This window comes from Sugiyamaella lignohabitans, chromosome D, assembly GCF_001640025.1.
Source record: "Sugiyamaella lignohabitans strain CBS 10342 chromosome D, complete sequence".
NCBI classification, from domain to species: Eukaryota; Fungi; Ascomycota; class Dipodascomycetes; order Dipodascales; family Trichomonascaceae; genus Sugiyamaella; species Sugiyamaella lignohabitans.
In genome coordinates, this window is record NC_031673.1 from 936,910 (window position 1) to 959,705 (window position 22,796).

General features: G+C 45.1%; 5 protein-coding genes across 5 annotated transcripts; 2 read left to right on the plus strand and 3 right to left on the minus strand.

Moving 5' to 3' along the window:
- Nucleotides 1–131: 131 nt before the first annotated feature.
- Nucleotides 132–1,091, minus strand: TRI1 (Tri1p; the record flags this gene model as incomplete). Its single annotated transcript, XM_018882027.1, has 1 exon — nucleotides 132–1,091. The coding sequence occupies one exon, from the start codon at nucleotides 1,089–1,091 to the stop codon at nucleotides 132–134; it is 960 nt and encodes a 319-aa protein (XP_018736446.1).
- Nucleotides 1,092–1,748: 657 nt separating this feature from the next.
- On the minus strand, nucleotides 1,749–4,926 carry CAB2 (phosphopantothenate--cysteine ligase CAB2; the record flags this gene model as incomplete). Its single annotated transcript, XM_018882028.1, has 2 exons — nucleotides 1,749–3,395; nucleotides 4,087–4,926. The coding sequence occupies 2 exons, from the start codon at nucleotides 4,924–4,926 to the stop codon at nucleotides 1,749–1,751; spliced, it is 2,487 nt and encodes an 828-aa protein (XP_018736447.1).
- Nucleotides 4,927–12,287: 7,361 nt separating this feature from the next.
- On the plus strand, nucleotides 12,288–13,334 carry PUB1 (Pub1p; the record flags this gene model as incomplete). Its single annotated transcript, XM_018882029.1, has 1 exon — nucleotides 12,288–13,334. The coding sequence occupies one exon, from the start codon at nucleotides 12,288–12,290 to the stop codon at nucleotides 13,332–13,334; it is 1,047 nt and encodes a 348-aa protein (XP_018736448.1).
- Nucleotides 13,335–14,752: 1,418 nt separating this feature from the next.
- UBP1 (Ubp1p) lies at nucleotides 14,753–16,492 on the plus strand (the record flags this gene model as incomplete). Its single annotated transcript, XM_018882030.1, has 1 exon — nucleotides 14,753–16,492. The coding sequence occupies one exon, from the start codon at nucleotides 14,753–14,755 to the stop codon at nucleotides 16,490–16,492; it is 1,740 nt and encodes a 579-aa protein (XP_018736449.1).
- An 807-nt stretch (nucleotides 16,493–17,299) lies between these two features.
- GUT1 (glycerol kinase) lies at nucleotides 17,300–18,913 on the minus strand (the record flags this gene model as incomplete). Its single annotated transcript, XM_018882031.1, has 1 exon — nucleotides 17,300–18,913. One exon carries the CDS (start codon nucleotides 18,911–18,913, stop codon nucleotides 17,300–17,302), a length of 1,614 nt encoding a protein of 537 aa, XP_018736450.1.
- Nucleotides 18,914–22,796: the final 3,883 nt, after the last annotated feature.

Here is a 22,796-nt window from a genome sequence, read left to right on the forward strand (position 1 = left end):
AGGCCCGCAAGCCAGTATATAAATAGTTTATTCGTATGCAGGAGCCGAGATCTCGTCTTTTTTCTTCACATGGCCCGACAGGAGCTTGTTCATGGAGAAAGCCGTCATTTCTGGCACGTTAGTATCGTTTGTTAGAGACCCCTCGCAACCGACTCGAGCGGAGCGAGAGGAGCCACGGGGTCTGGGGCAGAGCCCCAGCCGCCGGAGGCAGGTGTGCCACACTTACTGGAACCAAAAACAGGCCGGAGAGTGTCGTCGCAGATGATTTCCTTCATGTTTTCGGGGTTCTGCAGCTTGTGTTCTTTGATATATTTCCACAGAGCCTTGACAATGTGTGGTCGAGGCATCTCGGTCTCGCCAAGAACTGTACTAAGAGCAGGTGACAGAACCACCGGTCGCATGAACGGATTATTGGGGTTGGCTTTGCGTTTTGGCTTGTCTTCGTCAGAATCGTCGTCAGCCCTTCTTTTCTTCGTTTTTCGACTTCGTTTTGAAGCAGGCTGTCTTGTTTCTCGTCGCAATGACGGTCTATTAAGTTCAGCATGTAATTTGGCAGCCATCTCGGCATCGTCATCCACAGACCTCTTAACGCTCGGTTTCGGTTTTGACGATTTTGAAGCAGTTGTCGTCTTAGACGATACTGATTTGGCCGGAGTGTTTAAACCTGTCACAGCCGACGAACTGTCAGATAGAGATGAATTCGGAGACGACAGAGGGTCGCTGCCAGGACCACTGGCAACAGTTTTCCTTGCCGTTCCATTCGTCGTCTGACTCTGATGGTTTTTCTGTGAGTTCTTGTGGCTGTCAGTACCATTACTGCTGTGTCCATTACTAGGTTTCTCATGATCAGTCCCATTTCTTGGATTCTGTACACCAGTCTTCTGACCGTCTTCTGAATTCGTATCAGCATGATTCCTCTTCTCCTGAATAAGAACAAACCTCTCGACAATCACATTATCGAGTTCCTTCTTATACGCAGTCAGATCCTGATTCAACAATTCTTGAAGACTCCTCCTAATCCGTTTTGACGAGATAACCGACAGGTCTGAAACACCTAATATCGCCTGGCCAATTGTTAGTGCCTCATTCATTCACCACCCCCACCCACACTTCACCAAACTGACCACCCCCAAACCCGACTCGAGCGAAGCGAGAGAAGCAACCAGGGTCTGGGGCGGAGTCCCAGCCGCCAGAGGCAGACCCGCTACCCCGTAAAAAGCCCCCAAACTCACGTCAATAGTGGGAATATACTTCTTAGCGTCGAACCCCATTTTGAGTCCGGGGTTGCGAGCGGCGTCGCAAAACCCGTTTCAGTTGAATGTCTTTTTCCAGGTGCCCAAACCAGACACACCAGATCGCAATTCTGGCTCTAAACAAAGTCGTAGCCACCCAAAAACAACTGCTTTCCCGCACAAACACCGGGTCTGCCAATCTATCTTATCTGCCAAAAGTCACTTGCAATGCATAAATACCATGAACATCTCATGCGATGTAACTCTCTCTCCTCTCTCTAACAATGAAAGCGCCAGCCGTGCGGCCAGCCGCGCATGCAGGGACCAGGACCCTGCGGGCGGGGTCTGCCTCCGGCGGCTGGGGCTCCGCCCCAGACCCTGGTTGCTCCTCTCGCTGCGCTCGAGTCGGTCCGTGGGCGGTCGGCGTTGGTCTCCTGCGAAGCAGGAGCAACCAGGGTCTGGGGCGGAGCCCCAGCCGCCGGAGGCATGTCCCTAGGAAGAAGTGTCTATTTATATTTACAGGAAGGAAAGTCCGACTCCGAACTGGATGCCCTTGCGGGTGGCCTCGTTGCGGCGCGCGATCAAGGGGAAGGTGATGTTTAGTTCGAAACGGGCTGCTGGGTGGCAGTAGAGGAGTCCGACGCCGGTGGAGATGGATGGTGTGTTCAGGAGTTCAGCGGCGGTTGAAGAGAGAATTGAGGAGGTAGTAGGAGCGGTAGTGGTGCTGGATCCTATTCTATCGAGAGCCAGGAGATTACCAGCGTTCAGGAAAGTGTGGAATCGAAGGGGAGTCGTCCGTTTGATTTTGGGTATGGGGGTTAGAAGTGAGACGCCTGCTGCCAACAGGGCTTCTCCACCAAGCGAATCTGACTGGTCTCGGGGTCCGATACCGCTGGAGTAGAATCCTCGTACGTCGTTGGGTCCGCCGAGGTAGAATCTGTCCATTAAATTCGACGGTGGAGGTGTATCGCTGTTGGACGACGGTCTTGCTAGCATCCACAGAAGTCCGGCTTTCGTGCCAATATGAAGTGAAGTTCGAGATACCGGTTCTGTAGTTTGTTGTGAACTGATAGTTGATGGTTCTGATGATGACGATGATGTGGTTGGAGGTGATGCAAATAATAACCAGTTGTGCTGGGATTCAAACGACGTTTTATAAAAGGCATTGCCAATGCCTCCAAGACCAGCCAGCTCGTGGCTGAATTTGTAATAGTTGCCATGAGTCGCTAGTAAAATGCTGTCTCTTGTATCATAAGCAATGGAATGAAAGATTGATGCTTTTAATGAGTTTCCTGCCTCGTCTCGCACTGAAGAGCTGGCTCCGGGCGAACAAGCAATAGTTCTCCAGACGGCCTCAAATCCCAGTTCCTGCTGTGGAGACGGTGTTTGACCTGGTCGTTTGAGCAGACTGGGTACTGACTTGATTTTGGTCGACATTCCTCTTACTAATTGCTCGTTACTCGCCCATGGAATGGTACGACTGGTCATATATGCCACAGTTTCTAGTCGCCATTGTGGAGGAAGCACGCTCAAAACAGGTGTACTGAAGTTGGCAATATAAGACGACCGCGTTCTTGTGCCCATAGTGGCATCCAGAGATAGGATCTCTGCTCCTCCGAAGATGTTTTTAAATGTCATATTAGCATATCCATTGCCCTCGCCATTACCCAGATCAGTACCTGTCTTGGCATAAAACCGTTTGGCTTGAGCCAGTTTCACCACTGCATCCAATTCCAATTTGGATCCACTATTACGACGTTCATTATTGTCGTATGCCCTTCCAGAATCATTGCCAAACAGCCCAGCAAACGGGTCGAGGTTATCGAGTCCTCTCACTCCATTGCCATTAACCTTTTCTTTAGTCTCGTCGAGAGCAACAGTGACATTCTCATAAATCCCCAAACCAGCCAAATTGTCATAAACAGTATCAACTGCTGACAGAAGTGAGCTCAAGTTGCGGGCTTGGAAAATGGGCTCGAACTGCTGATTCAGGAATTCTCTTCGAGTACTCCTTGCACCGCCTCCTACAGCACGTATCGCTCTCACTTGCACATGCCGCGAGGCGTTTCGTTCCAGAAGCTCGGAAAAGTATTCTTTAGCAGCCACAGCGGCCTTGACCTGGCGCTCAATTTCAGCCTGATCCACCTCATCGCCCTTTTTGCCCTCGTAATGGGCCCTATTCAGCTTATCAAACAGCTACAATCGTTAGCATTCTCCAGTCTCTACACCCCACCCACCCTCAAACTCCTCTCTCGCTGACTCACCTGGTCGTCCATGACTCTGTTCCACTGGCTCTGCTTCCCGTAAACTCGTGAACCTCGACACCCGTTTCGTCTGAAAAATTCAGCCGCACACGTTTCTCAGGGGTAATGCCCCTGGCGGCCGGGCTCCGCCCGGACCCGTGGCTCCTCTCGCTGCGCTCGAGTGGACGTGGGGGTGTCCAGCTCGTCGGGCCATTCCGTTCTACGGGGAATTGAAGTTTTTTTATTTTGCAAAAACGACTGATTTAATTTTCTAGTGCAGTTGTATGGGTATTATAAGTACGGTACATACATCTCCCAAGCACGAATAACACCTGTCCCGACCCCGACGCCACTCGTGAAGCGAGCACAACGGGTCCGGGCGGAGCCCGGCCGCCGGAGGCATCCCGTCCACAGCAATTACTACCCCAGATGTATTAGTTAGGTTGGTGGTTGATCCATTGCTCGTGCATTTCGATGACTTTGGGCACGAACACGCCCTCGATGTCCTGGCCAGCTTGTTCTTTTTCCGGGGAGAGTGTGTACTCGGTGACCTCTGTGGGAGTTACAAAGACAACCTTGTTTTTACGGGTTTGCAGGAGGTTGCCAATGACCAGCTGGTGCGAGTACCGTTCAAGAGCTCCTCGAGCTTTGCCAATGAGAAGCGAGCTGTCTGTTTCTAGTTTGAACGACACAATCATGGCCCCAGGAGTCCATTCGTCGACCAGTCGTTTCAAGAACTTCGGTACAGGGTCAAGATCGACTACCAGCTTGCCAGTTCCTTGGCTCTGGATTTTATGGTCGGCAACTCTTGATCTGGGCAGGAAAAAGTCCGAAACTGCTGCTGCTAAGTAGAACAGCGTGGTAGATCTGTTCTGTGCTTTCTGTTGACCTAACTCTTGAGAGATCATTCGCAGTGTAAACAAGTACTGATTGACTGTAGTGAACGGTACCAGCAGTAACAGCTTGTTTCGCTTGGCATATTGATACTTTTTCAGCACTTGGAGCATCTGTTCTTCGTACTTCTTGTCTACTTGAACCGAATGATTATCATTGCCTTCAACCATGTAATCTAAGAAACAATTGGTGCTGTGGGAGTAGTGTCGTGAATATGGCAGCAGTGAGAATTGACGGTGTAGAAAGATAACTGCATACCCCGCTTCTAGAAAATACTCAGCTGATGTCGAACCTCTGGTACCGGCAGAGAAATTGTCAATAAATCTCACTGTATTATTTTCTAAAGGAACGGTCGTACCTCCACTGGTGACAAGAGCTATCTTCCTGTCCTTGTGGATCTTGATGAACTCGGCCACTTGTACTTGTAACGACGCCAAATACGATGGCTCGTCATTGTGCTTGAAATACGAGTCTTCATCTGTGCTTTGAGCAGGGGGAAACTCTGGTGCTTCTCGGTCTACTGCCGTTTCGGCTTTGGGTCCTGAAGTATGAATCATCGCTGCCACAATTGGTTAGATCTTGCCATTGTTGGCTGGCCTACCGTATCAGATTGCCTTCGGCGGCTGGGGCGCTGCCCCAGACCCCGTGGCTCCTGCTTCGCAGGAGTTTGTTCGGGAAAAGGGGTTTAACTTGCGGATTGCGAGAGGTGAGGGTGTGAGATTGGCCCGAAACCTCGGTCATTGGTGAGGTTTTCATCGGAACTTTTAGGGGGTTTCCAAGGTGACATTTACTCATCCAGGGTCCTCATATTTCTGTAGAATAAACAAAATAACTTACTTGCAAAGGTGCAATGGCAATTGCTGGTTGGTACGGTCTTGATTCAGGGTGTTCGAGATGTCGGTTCCTGATTGACATTCATCTGCAACTGGGGTCTCTTGGGTAAGGGTGTGGCTGAATGTGGCGGAATTTCCACCGCCATTAACCGACTCCATGCATACTGGAATCTCGGAGCTGCGGAGCTCCAAACTAAGCTCAGTTGGCTTCTGGAAAGGTTCCGTACACCTTTAATGAGAAGAGAGAACCTTCCAGTGATTTGTATATCATTCAATTTATATACGAGTTGTTTAACCCGTTTATTATTTGGGACCACGCGACCCATATCTAGACCTGAAACAACTGATTGTGGCTGTTTTAGTCGTATGTAGTGATAATATTGGGAATTACTAATATAGGGAACTCGGCTTAGATCCTAGCCGAGATAGCCAGTTTCTAATGGCGATATCCGGACCACGAACGGCCGACATCACGAGAATGGTCAAATTCTTGACCTGTAATCCAAAGCATTATATCCCTTCCAGTTCATAGCTTTATAGAAAAAATGAAATAAAAATTTAACCCGGCCCGGTGATATCTACTCTTATGCTGCTAGCTTCTTCTGTCAACTTATCCGAATGAACATCTGGATGATTGTGACCTCCGGCTCACAAGTGACCGAAATTATCCGAGAGATGCAAGGGTCCTCTTCCACTATTAGAAGGTACTATCTCTATTCAGATAGGAAGATAATCGAAACGACACTTAGATATCTTTAAACAGACCCTTGAGTATATCCTGATCAATATATTTACCTCTTCGGTCCCCGAACTTTATCATATCGGCCCTAAATAGATCCATCGGTCCACCGACTCCCGCCAAATAGACCCTCAGTAATTAGTGAGAAGGGTCTTATTAAAATGTTTTCTTCCTCTTTCTTTCTTATCAGTCGCCAATATAACCTGAGTCCTTTTACTTTGTATACATTGAAAACTACACTTTAATGCTTTTGGAATATTGCAACTGTGTACGTACACATGTTCATCTTTGGATGGATTCCATCGCCAAAGTCTGTTTGGTATCTTTCGTCATCATCAGTCACCAAAACAATCCCAGCTCTTGAAAATAGTAAACTAGCCCTTGTAATCTAGACACTGGCCACCCATTGATATTTATAGAATACTGTAGCTGTACAAAAGTTCATTCTGGAAAGATTTTGTCAGAAAAACCCGATTGGTAATAGCTTCAATATATTCATTCAGTTACTTCTGGAAAATGCTTCACTAGGGAAAACGGCTGTTTGAAAAGGTGATCAAATGGTGATTAAAAGATGATTAAAATTGATTAAAAATTGATAATACCCCTGTCTTTGTTCTCAAACAATTGAAAACGTGTCTTGAGAGTTTACCAAACTAGTAAACAACATAAAACTAGACTATCGAAAACATTAACAAACAGAGTAGCGGTTGACGAGCATTTCCACCATGTTCCGCCACCCTTTGTAAGAAAATTTCATATAATCACCTGGACATCACGATTTCCATTTAGGTAATGTCACGACATAATAATACGATTTTGGCTGATTCAAACACTCGTGAACTTCTGAAAATGAATATTAATAACCGCATTTCTTTTAAATTGAGATTTCCAAGGGCATGGAAATTTAGAATACCATTTTTGCTTTTTAATACCATTGGGCACTGAAAATATGAGGTTAAAACCTAGGGATCATAAATGCGAGCTGATTCCCAGGAAGTTAATGTGCATGGGAGTTCTACATAATTCTACTTAGTCCCAATAAGTTTTCGACAGAATGAATGTTCAAGCAGGATTATCTTCAAATTGAACTCCTGCTTATCTCAAAAATCAAGTTTCTCGTTTAAAACAGTTACCCCTTTGTTAATGTTTCGCCAAACCTTTAGTCGGTGAAAGAATGTATATCTCTTCTTCTTACGAATCATCGTAGCACTGATATAGATAAAGAACCCGGCTATACCTACATATATGGTAATATCAAGAATGCAGTGGCGTTTTATTTTTTCTTTTAATTTTTCTTCTACTTCGGATTTTGGGCATTTTGTAAAAAGGAAAAATGGTAATGACTGAGGACAAGTAACCTGTGATTTTTACCACTTTCGGCTCTAACTGCTGAGTTCGTTGCTACTTTCAACCACCTTTTTTTTGAAGCTTCTGGAACTCGGTTTCAAGATGATCTGGTTGCCCAACTACTTCTGACAGTAATCTACCTCAGTAATCACGCAGGAGTCCAAATTTGGACCCCAAGAAGTTCTACCACAAGAGATTTTATCGATATATTTTTACCCGCAGTGTTAATTCGAATTGAATAGTGAAACTAATTACCTGATTTACTACTGTGAATTGCTATATATTATATCTAGGGATTTTAGATGCTTGACGCACTAGGACATGTTACCAAATGAAAAGGTTATGTCATCTAGATCACCCTTACGAAGCTCTTCAGACCTACTGATTATGGATTTTCGAAATCCAAAAATAACTATTGAAAGGCTCGTATTCTCAAGTGGCTCTCGACTGGCGTTCGTGCCGTTGGATGCACGATCCTTAATTAACATATGATTTGATATGTCGCCGTGAACGACACCTGCTTGATGGAGCGCTTTTGCTGTATATAGAGCAGCTTGTTTTGCTTGGTGGATAATATCGCGTATCTTAGTTTTGAAAGAGGCGTCTTCTGCAAGCTGGATATTTGGAGCCCGATATATTTCCGAAGAATCGTATCTGTGGGATTTTTTACAACGTTCGTGCGTAGGTGAAAATAATTCCATGGACATCTTAATTTTCATCTTTTTGATCCATTTCTTAAGGGAAATATAATCTTCCAAATACTCGATAAGAATTCCAATTCTTCGGTCATTGTAATAGCCATATGGGTCAGATATTAATATGCAGTGCATGTATGGAATAATATTTCCCTGGAGATGAGAAAGTCGTTGGTAAATATTCAGCTCATTCTTGAGCTCATTATAATTGTCTTGAGATGATTTAGAACTCAAGTTCCACTTTGAATTGTTGTGTCCTTCAACATAATCCATTTTTTCCAACAATAATTGTTTAGTCAAATCGCCTTTCAATTGAATCAGGCGACAGTGATCAGTAGTCTCAATAACTTCGTCAATAATTGTAGTGTCATGAAGACAGTCGATAATACCCCGCTCCTGCCAGATTGTTCCCAGGAGGATGCTGATATCATGATCGTAGATTCGTCGAGAAACTCCAAAAAGTCTATCTTGTGGACGCTTTACTTGACCGAATATTTCTTTCATTTGAAATCTCGGATACAAAGAGGGATTTAACTTCTCGCTTTGTCTGCACAGCTGACTATTTTTTTCAATTGCTTTCAGCAGCTCTTGCTTGCAACTTAATTTTTTATTTGTTGCTGATAATATCAATGCAACACATTCTCGAACTGATGGATTAACACTGTTGAATCTTCTCCACAATAATCTGCATTGCACAATACCGTTATTGATATCGTAGATTTCGCAGAATGCCCATTGACTGTAGTCAGTTAGAACAAAAAATCGAGGAGGATTTTCTTGTTTTAGTATTGACTCAATTATTGAAATGTAAGCTAATTGCCATTTTATATCATAATTGGCTATAGCATTTAACAGATCAAATTGTGGGGTTTTTAGAATAAATGGTACTTGGACAGGATCCGAGGAAGCTGCCGACAAAGTTATTTTATTGCCATGTGCGCTCGGTATGGGCTCATTAATATTATCCAAAGTGTTGAACATCCATCTGGCAATGTTCACATAACATCCTATATAGACGTCTATTTCAGACTCAGGTAGTCTTGAGAATTTTATTTCTTCATAGTCAAAGCACTGTACGTCATTGGCAAAGTTAATTTGACTATTTTTGTTAGCTAAATTGTTTTGGAACTCCAAATCATCCCACATTTTGAACTGGCATGGTGGGTAAGTCTTCAGCTGTCTCGTTTGTTCCAAAGTTAAGTTTCTCGAGTTGAATCGCCGAGGGTGTTCTCTAGCTAATACATTTGGACGGATTCTGGCTTGCGGGTTAAGTGCATGGTCTATCCCTGGCAGCGGTTTACGAAACTGTGAAATCATAGCATGGGCGTGAAAGACTTTCAGGCTGCTTCTGATACGAACTCTAGAGGAAGCACACACAGCTTGTGGTTAACCCCAAGATCTGGTCTTTGTGTCTTTTTAAGTAGAACTAACAATTAGTTTCTCATGTTCTTTTTAATATCTATCTTGTGATACAAAATATTATTTAGTCTACATTGAATATATTTGGCAACGTTGACCAGGCGGACGTTTAGTTTTAAGTCAACAGAAGCCGAGCAGAAGCCAAAAAAAACAGAACTGATAGCAGGGTCTGAGCGTGGCATAGCATGGAACTAAATTACACAGCGAAACACGGTGATGCCAAACGAGGTACAGGCTAGGCAAAAACTTGGGGTCTAGACCAGTAACAACAGTAAATAGAGGTAATATTGAAAAGCTCAATTGGGAAATTTAGTTGCTATACTAAATTAATTAGATAAAAAAACACTAAGCATTAAAGTTAAACCAGGTTGTTGACAACTTTTAGTAGAGTTTGCAACTGTGGTTAATATTTGCATTAATGACGGCACTTAGCATGAAACCTTATTGTTAACAATAAGGTCATGGAACAGAAGCCTAAGAAGTAAAACATTGATACAATAGATGGGACATGAAGGACATGGCTTTTTTAATCGGACTTTCCTAGACTAGCAGAGAAGTCAGTTTTCTGCCGTGATTATCTAGCCTATGTTCTATATGAGGTTAGTAGACTACCTTTTATATTAACCATGCATATATTTCCTCATGTGGACATTTACGTATTCCGTTTATGTATTTATATGCCAATAGCCATCTTCGATTTGAATTTGGTAATATATTTGCTGGCAGCTTCGCAATTGGCATGAATTAGCGAAAATAGCCTAGGTACCACCATGTAAGTAGACAAGGTGGAACAGACGCGAATTGACGCCTTTACAAGACTCCAGTTGCCGCCCTATGTGTGTGAACATGCACGTTCTGTACAGCACGGGCAGCCGGTGCAGATTTTTTAGCCGTGACATACTAACAAATGCGGTAGCGAATATAATATATCCGGGTGGGCAACACACAAATATATCTATACAGTCAGAGAAGAATTATCGATTTTAACAGAATTTTGAACGTGGCTGTAAATTATGAAATTCGAAATATCATGGCTATTAATCTGATATATCTCCTCTCCCAAAGAACGTCCAACAACGTCTAAAAACACATCGAGTTAAAATTAACTCTTCCGGATTTACAACATAACTACCGATACTTATCAGATTGAATAGATCTCCGTGATTTAAATTGGCCCTAGTGACCCGCTAAGATGTATCATACAGTTAAGATTCACGGTATATCCACGCCCTATCATTATCAAGGAACATGTCATGTAATATGCTTGTCCCATTATATCTGCTGCAACCGACGGGCAAGATGTTTTTTGCATTTGGGAGATTGATTCGAGCTAAGCGCAGGTATCGGCCAGAGTCAGCATAGCAACACTGATAATTGTGATCCCAAAAAACAAAGAAAAAAGAAAATAAATATATTAGCTAATATTGTTCACCAAAGATGTTGTTGTTTAGTAACAGATGAGGCAGAATAAAAGTCAGGAGTTTAACCCCCTCTTCTCATCCCCCCGAGCCGAATCTGTGAGTGCAGTCGGCACTTCACTTAGATATTATCCAACACAAACAACAACATGCAATTGCAAACTCCCAACCAAATGCTTTCTTTTACTGTTTAGCACTTTGTGCATTTATGTTTATTTTTTAACCTTTTTGTCGATTAGTGGTGGAAATTATTTAGACATTTATCCAGTTATCCAGTATTTATAGATGCCATTAGAATTGAATTTTAGAAACAAGAGGGGCTTTTCTAATTTAAATACCTTATCTTAAAATCGTAATTGTATCTGCGATTAGTTTTAGTTTTAAACGCACCACCACCTCCTTAGCTTGCCGTAGACGAAGATCAAAGTTAGGTTACGGTAGGTACGTTCCAAATATTACATACGCTACGAGACACATACGTTACCTTACATGGGTGACTTTTGTGATTGTACATATGTACATATTCCTTACTTACGAACCAAAACTTGTTTGATTTCTTCAATTTTCTTACTATCATTTTTTTTTGTGTTAATTGTTTAATATTCCCATTTTTTTTCTTCTATTTTTATTTGTTGTTATTCAAGTAGTTTACTAAATTTTTTTTTTTTTGTGTGAAAGAAGCGTCTTAATTTCCGTGTTACTGGTTCGTTCGGTTTGAGTCGGGTAGTTTCGTGTTGAGTGTTCCGAGAGTTGTTGTCGGTAATTGAAAGGGAAAGTAGAAGATCAAACCTCATGATCACAATTCGGTCGGATTAAGCTAGGGATTAGAGACCGGAGTAGAAATTAGATCAGGATCACAATTTAAGATGACAGAGTCAGCTAGTCCTACCAAAGACGGAATTAGTGTCGCGTCTGAAGATAGGGAAATCGAATTGACAAAAGATAATGCCCCAAGTGACAACAACAGTACCGAACAACAACCTTCGCTCGGCACCCAACCTGTGACTCCCCTGCCTGCCAATGCTATAGAAGGCGGCCGTGAAGTGAACAAACGGGTCTTATACGTGGGGGGCATTGATCAAGCCGTTACTGAGGACGCTTTGGATGATATTTTTAGACCTGCGGGAGAAATCGTTTCAATCAAGATACTACCTGACAAAAATGTGAGTAATATTTTTTTAATTATTCTGCTGAACAAGCATTTTTTTTTTTACTCAATCGCTTTTACAATTTGCCGCCTAATGTTGCAAGTCAAGTCAAGTTGCAGTGTGCAGAGGACGGCGAATTGCAAACTGAAATTGAGTGAGATTTTTGTCGATTTGAAAAAACAGTGAACTGCTAGATGAGACAAAATGGATATGAATTCTAATACTAACGTTATACCAGAGACGGGGATTTAGCTATGCTTTTGTGGAGTATAAGGACCAGAGTACAGCGGAGTTGGCGCTGCAGACGCTGAATGGTAAAATGGTGAACAACCATGAGATCAAGATCAATTGGGCTTTCCAAACGCAACAGGCCATCAAAGATTTGGATTTCTTTAATATCTTTGTTGGAGACTTGTCGAGCGATGTCAATGATGAACTGTTGTCTCAAACGTTCAATCATTTCCCATCGCTTGTCGAGGCGAGAGTTATGTGGGATATGACGACCGGACGGTCTCGAGGATATGGATTTGTTTCATTTAAAGACGAAGCTGATGCTACAACGGCTTTGGAGACGATGGATGGCAAACTGATTGGAAGTAGAGCGATTCGGTTGAATTGGGCTCAGCAAAAAGTAGGAGGAATGGCTGGAGGTCCTGGAGGTGGACCTGGTGGATACCAGAATCAACAAGGCCATCACCATCATCATCACCACCATCATCCTCATTCCCATCATCAGCAGCCATATTATAACAACAGCGGAGGTAGACAAGGAGGCGGTTCTGGAAGGCGAGGAGGGCCTGGCGGTGCATCTGGAGGTCCAGGAGGAGGATACGGGCCTGGAGGAGGGTATGGCGGCGGGCCAGGAGGAGGAGGAGGAGGAGCTGGAGGTTATGGAGGAGCTGGAGGAAGCTACGGAAGCTCTGGTGGAAGCTATGGAGGATCTGGAGGATATAGTGGGCCAAATAGTGGTATATCTGTAGGACCCAGTCACAGCGGTACTAGTAGCGGAGCAGCATCAGTGAGCAGCAGTTCCGACAGCGGCCAAGTGCCAGCCGGAGCTATGACTTATGATATGGTATTCCACGCAACACCCAACTGGCAAACGACAGTATACGTTGGAAATTTGGCACCATATACACCACCCAACGACCTGCTTTCTGTGCTACAGTCATTCGGCTACATCGTGGACTTCAAGTTCCAGCCAGAGAGAGGATATGCATTTGTCAAGTTCGACACCCACGAACGGGCTGCAATGGCCATTGTACAATTATCGGGCTACCAATTCAACGGACGTCTTCTTAAGTGCGGATGGGGCAAAGATAGAAACAATTCGCATAGCAACTATCAACCCTACCGCCAGTACTAGAAATCAGAAGACCCGTGCCGGGGCCGACCCAAAAGTTTTCCTTTTGACAAGAAAATATAAATGCGCTACCAGAAGAAGAGGTTGTATTTGTAGTAATGAGGCGTATATATACAATTAGCTTTAATCTGCGTAACAGGCTGATGACGAAGACTGTTTTCTCTGCCTCCGGCGGCTGGGGCTCCGCCCCAGACCCTGGTTGCTCCTCTCGCTTCGCTCGAGTCGTTGCTTCGGGGTTGCCCGTGAAACTCCTGCGAAGCAGGAGCAACCAGGGTCTGGGGCGGAGCCCCAGCCGCCGGAGGCACACCCCCAGTAAAGTAAGAATGTTACAAGTTAGAATAAATAGAATCCGGTCCCAGGTGGTATGGGAGATGCATTAGTCGTCTCGCTTCTTGCGCTCCTTGATCTTCTTGAGACGGGATTTGGAGTCATCGATCTTGACTTCGAGAACGCCTTTGAGCGACTCGGCTCGCTGAATGGCTTGTTCTTTGCGCTTTCGCTGTTTGGCTGTGAGCGCTTTTTTCTTGGAAATACCTCCGCTGGTGGGCTTATCAGAGCCTCTGTCGAGCACTCCGCGAACTGACAGCTCGGCAATTTTTTCTTGGACGAGCGATTTTCCGGTTGAACTGGTTTGAGCGGTGTCTTTGGTAGGGAGAGTAGAGTCTTCTGGTTCGGGACTCGCAGCTCTTCTGGCCGCTCTGGACCTTTGGGTTTGTTCTAGAAGCTGGTTAGCATGTTATCTATGAATGTTATTTTTTTGCAATGAACTTGCAAGCTCATTTTCGTTGTAACTTACTCTTCGCCATTGTTAATCTCTGAATCTATTCGATTGTAATAAATAAAAAATGGAGAATTCCCAAAATATCTGATAAATATATATGAAACCAACTGTTTGTTTATTTTGAAAATATATTTTTTTTGTCCTGCTGATCCAAAAGATATACTGCATACGGCTAGCAAAAATTCGGAAAATGCCAATTATTAATTTCCACTCACATATAATATATTTGCATATATATATACGGTGTGAATTGTTTCAGATAGCTCGTCAATTGCCTGAATTTTGGTAATTCAAGGGGCAGTGAGCTTGTTAAAGACATCCGAGCACAAAACTAAACCAAGCAACTCGGTTTTTTCTGGCTCTGTCTGGATCCCAACACTTTTTCAATCCTGGTTCCGCCTCGCCTTGACCCTCCATGAAGTATCTATCTTCATATTTTGGCTTGGGATTCATTTTTGCATCAAAAGGACAGTGTGAGCTACCACCAATTCATTGGGACAGTATTCCTAGGGAGAACATTGAGGCGTTCAAACCCAGTAGATTTTTTTCTGCCTATTCAGACATCAAATCGGTATCGGCTACAGTCGTTACAACTGTAGTGGTTGGAGCGTTATTAGTATTACTTGTGTCATCCCCGTCAATGCTGTCAGATACTATTAAAGGATCTATGGATATGGCTTCTGCTTCTATGAAATATTTATACGACAAAGCTGCGACCAAAGTGTTAGGGCCAATGCCATTCGACGAATCTGAATTGACTGAAGCCGAAAAGGCTAACGGTATTGAAGAAATGAGAATGTATAATGTCGGCGGTATATACAATGAAGGAAACACTTGTTTTATGAACTCGGTCGTTCAAAGTTTTGCTTCGTTACAATATTTAGAAGAGTTTTTGGATGATTCATTAGGTATTCCAAGGACCCAACGGGTTCTACCTGAACTAAAGAAACCGGTGATTCCAGAATCTGCATCAGATGGACTCACCGAAAATGCGGGTGAAACTGGTACTTCAATAGCTTCTACAGCAAATGACAATAGTGGCTTGAATGGAAGTTTAGAATCGGCTGATACTCTCAATGGCGGGTCAGGTAATTATGAGCAAGGAGGTCAGTCAGATAAGGTAGAATCCAGGGCCGGCACTTTGCCAGAAACACAACTAAAATTACATCAACCAAGTACCAACGGCTATTTCTCACTCCCTAGAAACGAATCACAACGACCTATGACACCAGGAACTGCTAAGGTTTCCCTTCTCAAAACACTATTATCACTCATGTCACAACTCAACGAGAAAAAACCGTCTTCGCATACTTACACGACTACCCAACTAATCAAGTCTATTTCATATGTTCTTGGTAAAGATGCCGATGTGCTCACTGGCTATGACCAGGAAGACGCACAAGAATTTTTCCAACAGATTCTGTCGTGTCTAGAAAAAGAAGTGAAGAAAACTCCAACTTCAAATACAGCCTGGGAGCAGCGTCGACTACGAGAATCATCTGTCGAAACAAATGCCAGTATTGATAATGAAACCAATGGAAGTGCCAATAGCGCCAGTTCCAACAACAGTTCGAATAACAATAATAACGAAAAGCTTCTTACGCCGTTCGACGGTGTATTTGCTACACGGGTAGGATGTGTCAAGTGTGGTGAAATGGAAGGTATTAGAAGAGGAACACTTTCATCAGTTGACCTGAGTCTTCAAAACGGCGGTGATGACTTTGAACTAGAAGGATTACTGGCTGAATACTGTGCTATGGAGACGATATCTGGAGTTGAATGTTACCGGTGCAGTTTAAATGCATACAAGACCGAACTCGAAACAAGACTCGAGAACCAGACTGTTGGAGCACTACGGAATCTATACGCCACGAGAGTTGAAGAACTCAAGTCAGCTTTAAGCGATTTAGTCATTGACGAAGCCAAATATGCCAAACTCAAGCCCACTAAACTGAAAGAACTAGGAGATAAGACGAAACAGACCATGTTTGCCATGCCATGTGCCGATATTATGATGATTCATATCAATCGATCTGTGTTTGATCTCAACACAGGATACTCTCGCAAGAACTATGCTCCAGTGAGATTCCCCGTTCAGCTGGACATGTCGCCATTCATCGTCGACACCAACGACCCGGTGAACCGCGATCCGTCTAAACCCATGGCACACATTGCATCTGGCCGCAGGTATCTGTATAATTTAAAAGCCACCGTCATTCATTATGGTTCGCATAATTTCGGCCACTACGTGTGTTTCAGAAAGTGCGAACAGGGCTTCTGGTGGAGAATCTCCGACCACTCTGTGGATCTCACAACCGAGCACGAGGTGCTACGCACCCAGGGTGTGTTTATGTTGTTTTACGAACGTGACCATGAATAAGCATTTAGCATTTACAACCAATAAATTGATTGTCAGTGATTGGGGGGTTCTGCCTCCGGCGGCTGGGGCTCCGCCCCAGACCCCGTGGCTCCTCTCGCTTCGCTCGAGTCGTTGCGTGGGGAGGAGGGCTAAGTTTGGGTTCGCCACAGCTTGGATGGGGTACGGTCGGGTTGTCGGATCAGACTACTGAGATAACCTATTATTCTGAGTGAAACGCATTGAGATAGAACTAAAAAGTTGAATACTATTAGTTCATTAAATGTAGAAATATGGCTAACGTTTTACATTTTGGCATGAAGCAGAGATGCCCGGATCGTTGTTTGCATGGATGAAGAACGGAGGCAAAATCCGTCAAAACATGGCTAGTCGGATCCTAGAGATTGTTAGATTTATCACTGGCAATCTATCGCCATAATACATACCAATCGGTGTAGTGAAATTTGCGGGAACACAGGATCCTAAGAAGGATCCAGAAGCGCACCGGACGGTAGTGGAAAAAACAAGGAGAACCTGACATTGCAACGAGGGACGAAAAGAATTGCGAATTTCAGGCCAGGAGCCGGACACCCAGCTCATTATTTAAGCATTGAATCTGGCGATTATGGCGGAAGTTGGCTTATGGTCAATTTAACTCCATAAATGAGCCATGCACAGACCCTAGCGACTGCAACACAGACCAACTCCTGCCACTCCCGACGCCCGACTCGAGCGAAGCGAGAGGAGCCGGGGGGTCTGGGGCGCAGCCCCAGCCGCCGGAGGCAGCGCCCAATCCGAAAAATTCTAGAGTTACAATACATAATATACACGCTACTCCACCCAGCCACAGGCCTTCTCGACGGCGCGTCCCCACATGCGGTATTGCTCGTCACGTTCCTTCTCGGTCAGAGATCCTGTAAAGCTAGTGATGGTTCGGCGTTTCTGGAGTTTACTACGGACATGATCCAGGTCGTTCCATACCCCGGTAGCGAGACCCGCTACAATAGCAGCTCCAAGGGCGGTGGGTTCACGCATTCCAGGTCGTACAACCTCCATACCGAGGATATCCGACTGGATTTGCATAGCAACAGCTGAACTGGACATTCCTCCATCTACCAGAAGCTTGTGGAATGGTACACCCGAGTCTCGAGACATGCTCTCAAGAATAGCTCGCGTTTGAAAACAGGTGGCCTCAATAGCAGCACGAGCAATATGGGCTCGGGTGGTATAGGCAGTAAGACCGACAATAGTTCCTCTTGCATCGCGTCTCCAGTAAGGAGCAAACAGACCAGAGAAAGCAGTGACAAAGTAAACACCAGCACTGTCCTTGACCTGGCCAGCCAAGTCGCTCATCTGCTCACTGGTCTCAATAAGACCCAGGTTATTCCGGAACCACTTGATAATGCTTCCAGCAACAGCAATCGAGCCCTCAAGTGCGTAAACGGGTTTCTGACCCTTGAGTTGAAATGCAATCGTCGTCAGAAGCCCGTTCTCTGATGTCACAGGGTCGTTACCGGTGTTATATAGCAAGAAACATCCTGTTCCATAAGTGTTCTTGGCATCTCCTTTATCGAATCCCAGATGACCAACTAAAGCCGACGACTGGTCGCCCAAACAGCCACTAATTGGCAATGAAGGAAATGCAGCGTCGTCGTCCGAAAAATATCCATAAATCTCCGAACTAGATACGACGTCAGGAAGGTTCAACTTTGGCACGTCGAAGAAATCAACAAGTTCAGCATCGTATTCTAGAGTCTGAATATTCATGAACATAGATCGACTGGCATTAGTGGCATCTGTGATATGTCTAGCCCCATTAGTGAAATTATATAGAATCCATGAGTCGACTGTACCGAAACAGAGACATCCTTCCTCATACACTTCACGAGCTTTGGGTACATTATCCAGGATCCACCTTACTTTGACAGCTGCGAAATATGTCGAGATATGTAATCCACAGATTTTAGGAACTTTATCAGCATTAGGTTTCTGTTCGAGTCTAACAACAGTACCTTCAGTTCTTGTATCTGACCAGACAATGGCATTATACACCGGTTGACCATTGCGTTTGTCCCATAATACAGTAGTTTCTCGCTGATTGGTGATACCTAGAGCCTTGACATTCTTTCTGGGGATACGTTTGGCATCGAGCTTGTCGCCAACCTTGTCTATACACTCTCTACAAGCACGGATCAGCTCCATAGGATCATGCTCGACCCATCCTGGGTGGGGGTAATGTTGATTGAGTTCGACCTGATGTGAAGCCACTGGGACTGATTCACTGGAAAAAACAATCACTCGTGCCGAAGTAGTTCCTTGATCCAGTGCTAACACGTACTGTTCTTCGTCTACTGGCACATCCGACACGTTCTTGAAAGCGTCTCTATCAATCGACGCCATCTGGAGCTCGCCAGCGACTTCCAGTACTGTGGGTTCAGGACTCATGTCTAACTTCCTTTCACTTATTCGAATTTCAAACTTCTGACTTCTGCCTTCTGACTTAAATATCACGCTCGTCTGACTGAATCACCAGATCAAATGAATATTAAAGAGAATAAAAAAACTGCGATTCTACAAGTAAAAATATAAAAAGCTGGAAATTTTCACCCCTCTGACTCTCTACACCCTAACTAAGCATGTGTCGCCCTATCTCTGCCAGCAACCCGCCAGACGCACGCACGGTCCTGCTGGTGGGGTTGCTGGCCCCCTCCATCATAGCAATAGTGGGGGTGCATGCGTGGGGGGCAGATCCCCTGAAAACACCATCTCTGTACACCTGACGGGTGGGCATGCCTCCGGCGGCTGGGGCTGCGCCCCAGACCCCCCGGCTCCTCTCGCTGCGCTCGAATCGTTGCGTCAGGCGTGGGAGCAAGTTGAGGGACATGCTGGTGCGATATGAGCCATTTCTGGGGTTGCGGGTCCGGCTGCCGGGTTGCTAGTTGCTGCTGCTGGCTGACGCAGTGGATTTATTTGTCCTTTTTTCTTTCAGCCAATACTCGAACAACAGCTTCAAATTATCAATGACTTCCCATTTTTTCATCTCTGGTTCTAGAGAACTGGTTATTGCCATTTTCTGTTGGTGTTAGATCGGCCCAGACCGGTCGGTCGCCAACGCCGATGGCGGCATCTCAGTCTAATAATGAATGCACTGTAAACCGACTTGAATACAAAAAAACCAGTAATTAAATCTAATAAGAAACATGGTCGTACACTGATTTCATTAGCCTCGTCGCCCGACGAAACGACTCGAGCGAAACGACTCGAGCGAAGCGAGAGGAGCCGCGGGGTCTGGGGCGGAGCCCCAGCCGCCGGAGGCAGCGTCTCACTTGCGCAGCTCGCGGATGGGTTACTTCATAGGGTCAACCGGAATGCCTCCGGCGGCTGGGGCTCCGCCCCAGACCCCGGTTGCTCCTGCTTCGCAGGAGATTGCCCGGACCGTGGGCGAAACGACTCGAGCGGAGCGAGAGGAGCAGCCAGGGTCTGGGGCGGAGCCCCAGCCGCCGGAGGCAGCACCTCTCCACAACTGAACCCGGTCGGTTGCATGGGCAGAAACGGAAGTAGAGTTCATAGTTTGTGGGTCAGTTACCCTGTTCGTTTCAAGTTGGGTTTCTGGTAGCGGAGTGTGCAGGAGGCTGCAAGCGGCAGACGGTAATTAATGCAGCGATAATGTTATCCTGCATGGAGGTGCAGGAGCCCCCGTGAGAATCGCTGGACTAGCCTGTTTGGTAGTCAGAGAGGTCTTTTGATAAGGCATGACGACCGGTGTGACGTGCTGACTATGTACAGTGGCGTTGGTGGATGTTGCAGCAGCAGTTGAGTTGTGACGGCGAAATTAGTAGCCGGCTTGTGGGTTGACTGGTTCCACATATCACATGAATCATGAATGGAAGGGGCCAGCCGATTTCTGTTTCTCAGAGCCGTCCATGAGTTTTTGGCCTATTCGTACGAATGGTATTATTTTGACACATTTATTAGTGAATATATTAAAAATTGTTGTAAATTGTTTATTTTTGTATTATAAAAAAATGAAATGGCTCGTTGGTTCGTTTGTCCGTTGTCTTACTCTGAGATTATATTTATGAGTTTGATTAGAAATTTGAGTACAAAGGAACTTTTTGGTTTTGATAGAGAACCGGTCGTCGAACAGCTGGCTGCTGACCTACTGCAAGACACCTGTGGGAGCTGCAGCGATAGCAGCGGCAGCGGCAGCGACCAGCAGCTGCTGATAACGATCCTGCAACTCTCTATTAATGACCCTGATTCCAATAACCCCTGTGCTTATGCGGTGTCAGGCATTATATGAGGTTGCCTGGATATATCCCGATTAGTCTGTTCAAGCCTTGCATTCATTTATTATTCTTAAATTACCTTTCACGACGCTTATTCTTTCTTTATTCTCTAGTCGTACATTGGTTTTAGTATCGGAGTCTGAATAACTATTTGCAGCAGGACGACGAGCCATTGGCGAAGAAGACAAATTTAAGAGAGTGCTGAGACTGATATTCAAGTGTTTTTTTGAGAGATCGGGAAGCGAGATATTTAATATCTATTAGTGTAAGTGAATGTGTTGAGGTGATACTGGCAGTGGCGATGAGATCAATGATAATGAGGCAGATTGGATCAGAGCAGACTGGTGGCGTCGTATTGTCGGTCTGAAGAGCTTCTGTAATATCGGTGATCAATGGATCAAGGTCTTAATAGTGTACCAATCACACTTTGATCAAGTTGTGGGGCCGGTGGCGGACCGACTCGAGCGAAGCGAGAGGAGCAGTGGGGTCTGGGGCGCAGCCCCAGCCGCCGGAGGCAGATTCCACCCGCCAAGAACAGTGACTAACAGGCAGAATTGTAGCGATCTAGATTGGTATTCTAGCGAGACTTGTAGCCAGTAGAAGGTTGTGATAGGTTGTAAGCTGGTTTGCGCTTAATTGATAGGAAACATAATTGCCTTGTGAAGGTGTAGTTTGTGGATTGAACATGAGTTGTAGCACTTCAGCTGGACAGGGTCCGGGACCAGAATCAGGATCAGGATCCAAGAGTTCTTTTATTAGGTCTGTGTTGAATGAGCCATCTGGTAGTGTGTCAAATGGTGCAGTTATCAGTCCAGTTGATCGATACGACCCAGCTGCTACTATTGAAACAGTGACCAGTGGAGATCAACCAAGTGTTGAAGGGGCCGAAGCCGATAACCAAGAGATAATAGGTTCTGATAAGGGTGGCGCCAAGCGGTCTGACGATGCTGAGAAAGACTTTCTCGAGGTTACATTGAGTTTAGTGAAGTACAAGATTCATAAACGGCAGGAACATAGCATTATTGACCGGCGAACTATTCGCCTGGCTGCTGATGGAACTGAGGTTCCTATAGGAAGAGCAGCCAGTGGTCCCGATAGTAAAGACAGGGATAGATCGCAGTATCGGTACCCAGTGGCGTCTGCTCCACCCAATTCAGTCAGAACGGCAGCTCTGGATAACGCGTATTTTGACATCCCCCAATTTTCAAAGAAGCATGGAGTGATATTCCAGAGAATGGGAAAGGTCTTCTACGAAGATAAGGCGTCAAGATATGGGTCTCAATGTGGTGTTAAGTATCACTGTTCTGTTGTTCCTGCATTTAGAACAGTCGAGGTAAATTCAAATTCTATATTGCGGCTTGCTCAGCCTCCTGTTGATATATTGGTGGAGTTCTCGGAGACCGATTCGATGCGTATAAGAAACTCTGAATTTGACAAGCTTTTGAACTTGAATATAAATAAAAATGTCAAGGACAATGACAAGGATGTTATTAGTATAGTTGACAGTTCAGAAGGTGATGAGGACGAGGAAGAGACTGAACTGGCGAATAAACTGGTTTATAAGCTGGCGGAACGAAAGGAGAAACAGGGGGGTGAACAAGAGGATGAACAGGGTGAACAGGGTGAACAGGATGAACAGGGTGAACAGGATGAACAGGGTGAACAGGATGAACAGGGTGAACAGAATGAACAGGGTGAACAGGGTGAACAGGGTGAACAGGGTGAACAGGGTGAACAGGGTGAACAGGGTGAACAGGGTGAACAGGGTGAACAGGGTGAACAGGAGGGCGATCGAGCGTATAAAGAGGATGAGGATGATAGTTACCTCTCGAGAAGCGAATATGAGGATGACGACAATGACGACGTGGCCAGTATTGGAGAGAATATAGCTTCAAGTAAGTGGTTTCACACGTTCACAGAATCGGACATCGACCTACCCATTGGTGAAGACACAGATGATTCTGAGAACGAGCACAATGCCAGTGGTCACGATTCGGCAATAGGCAGCACTTACTCTGTCACCGGTGACGTAAACACCA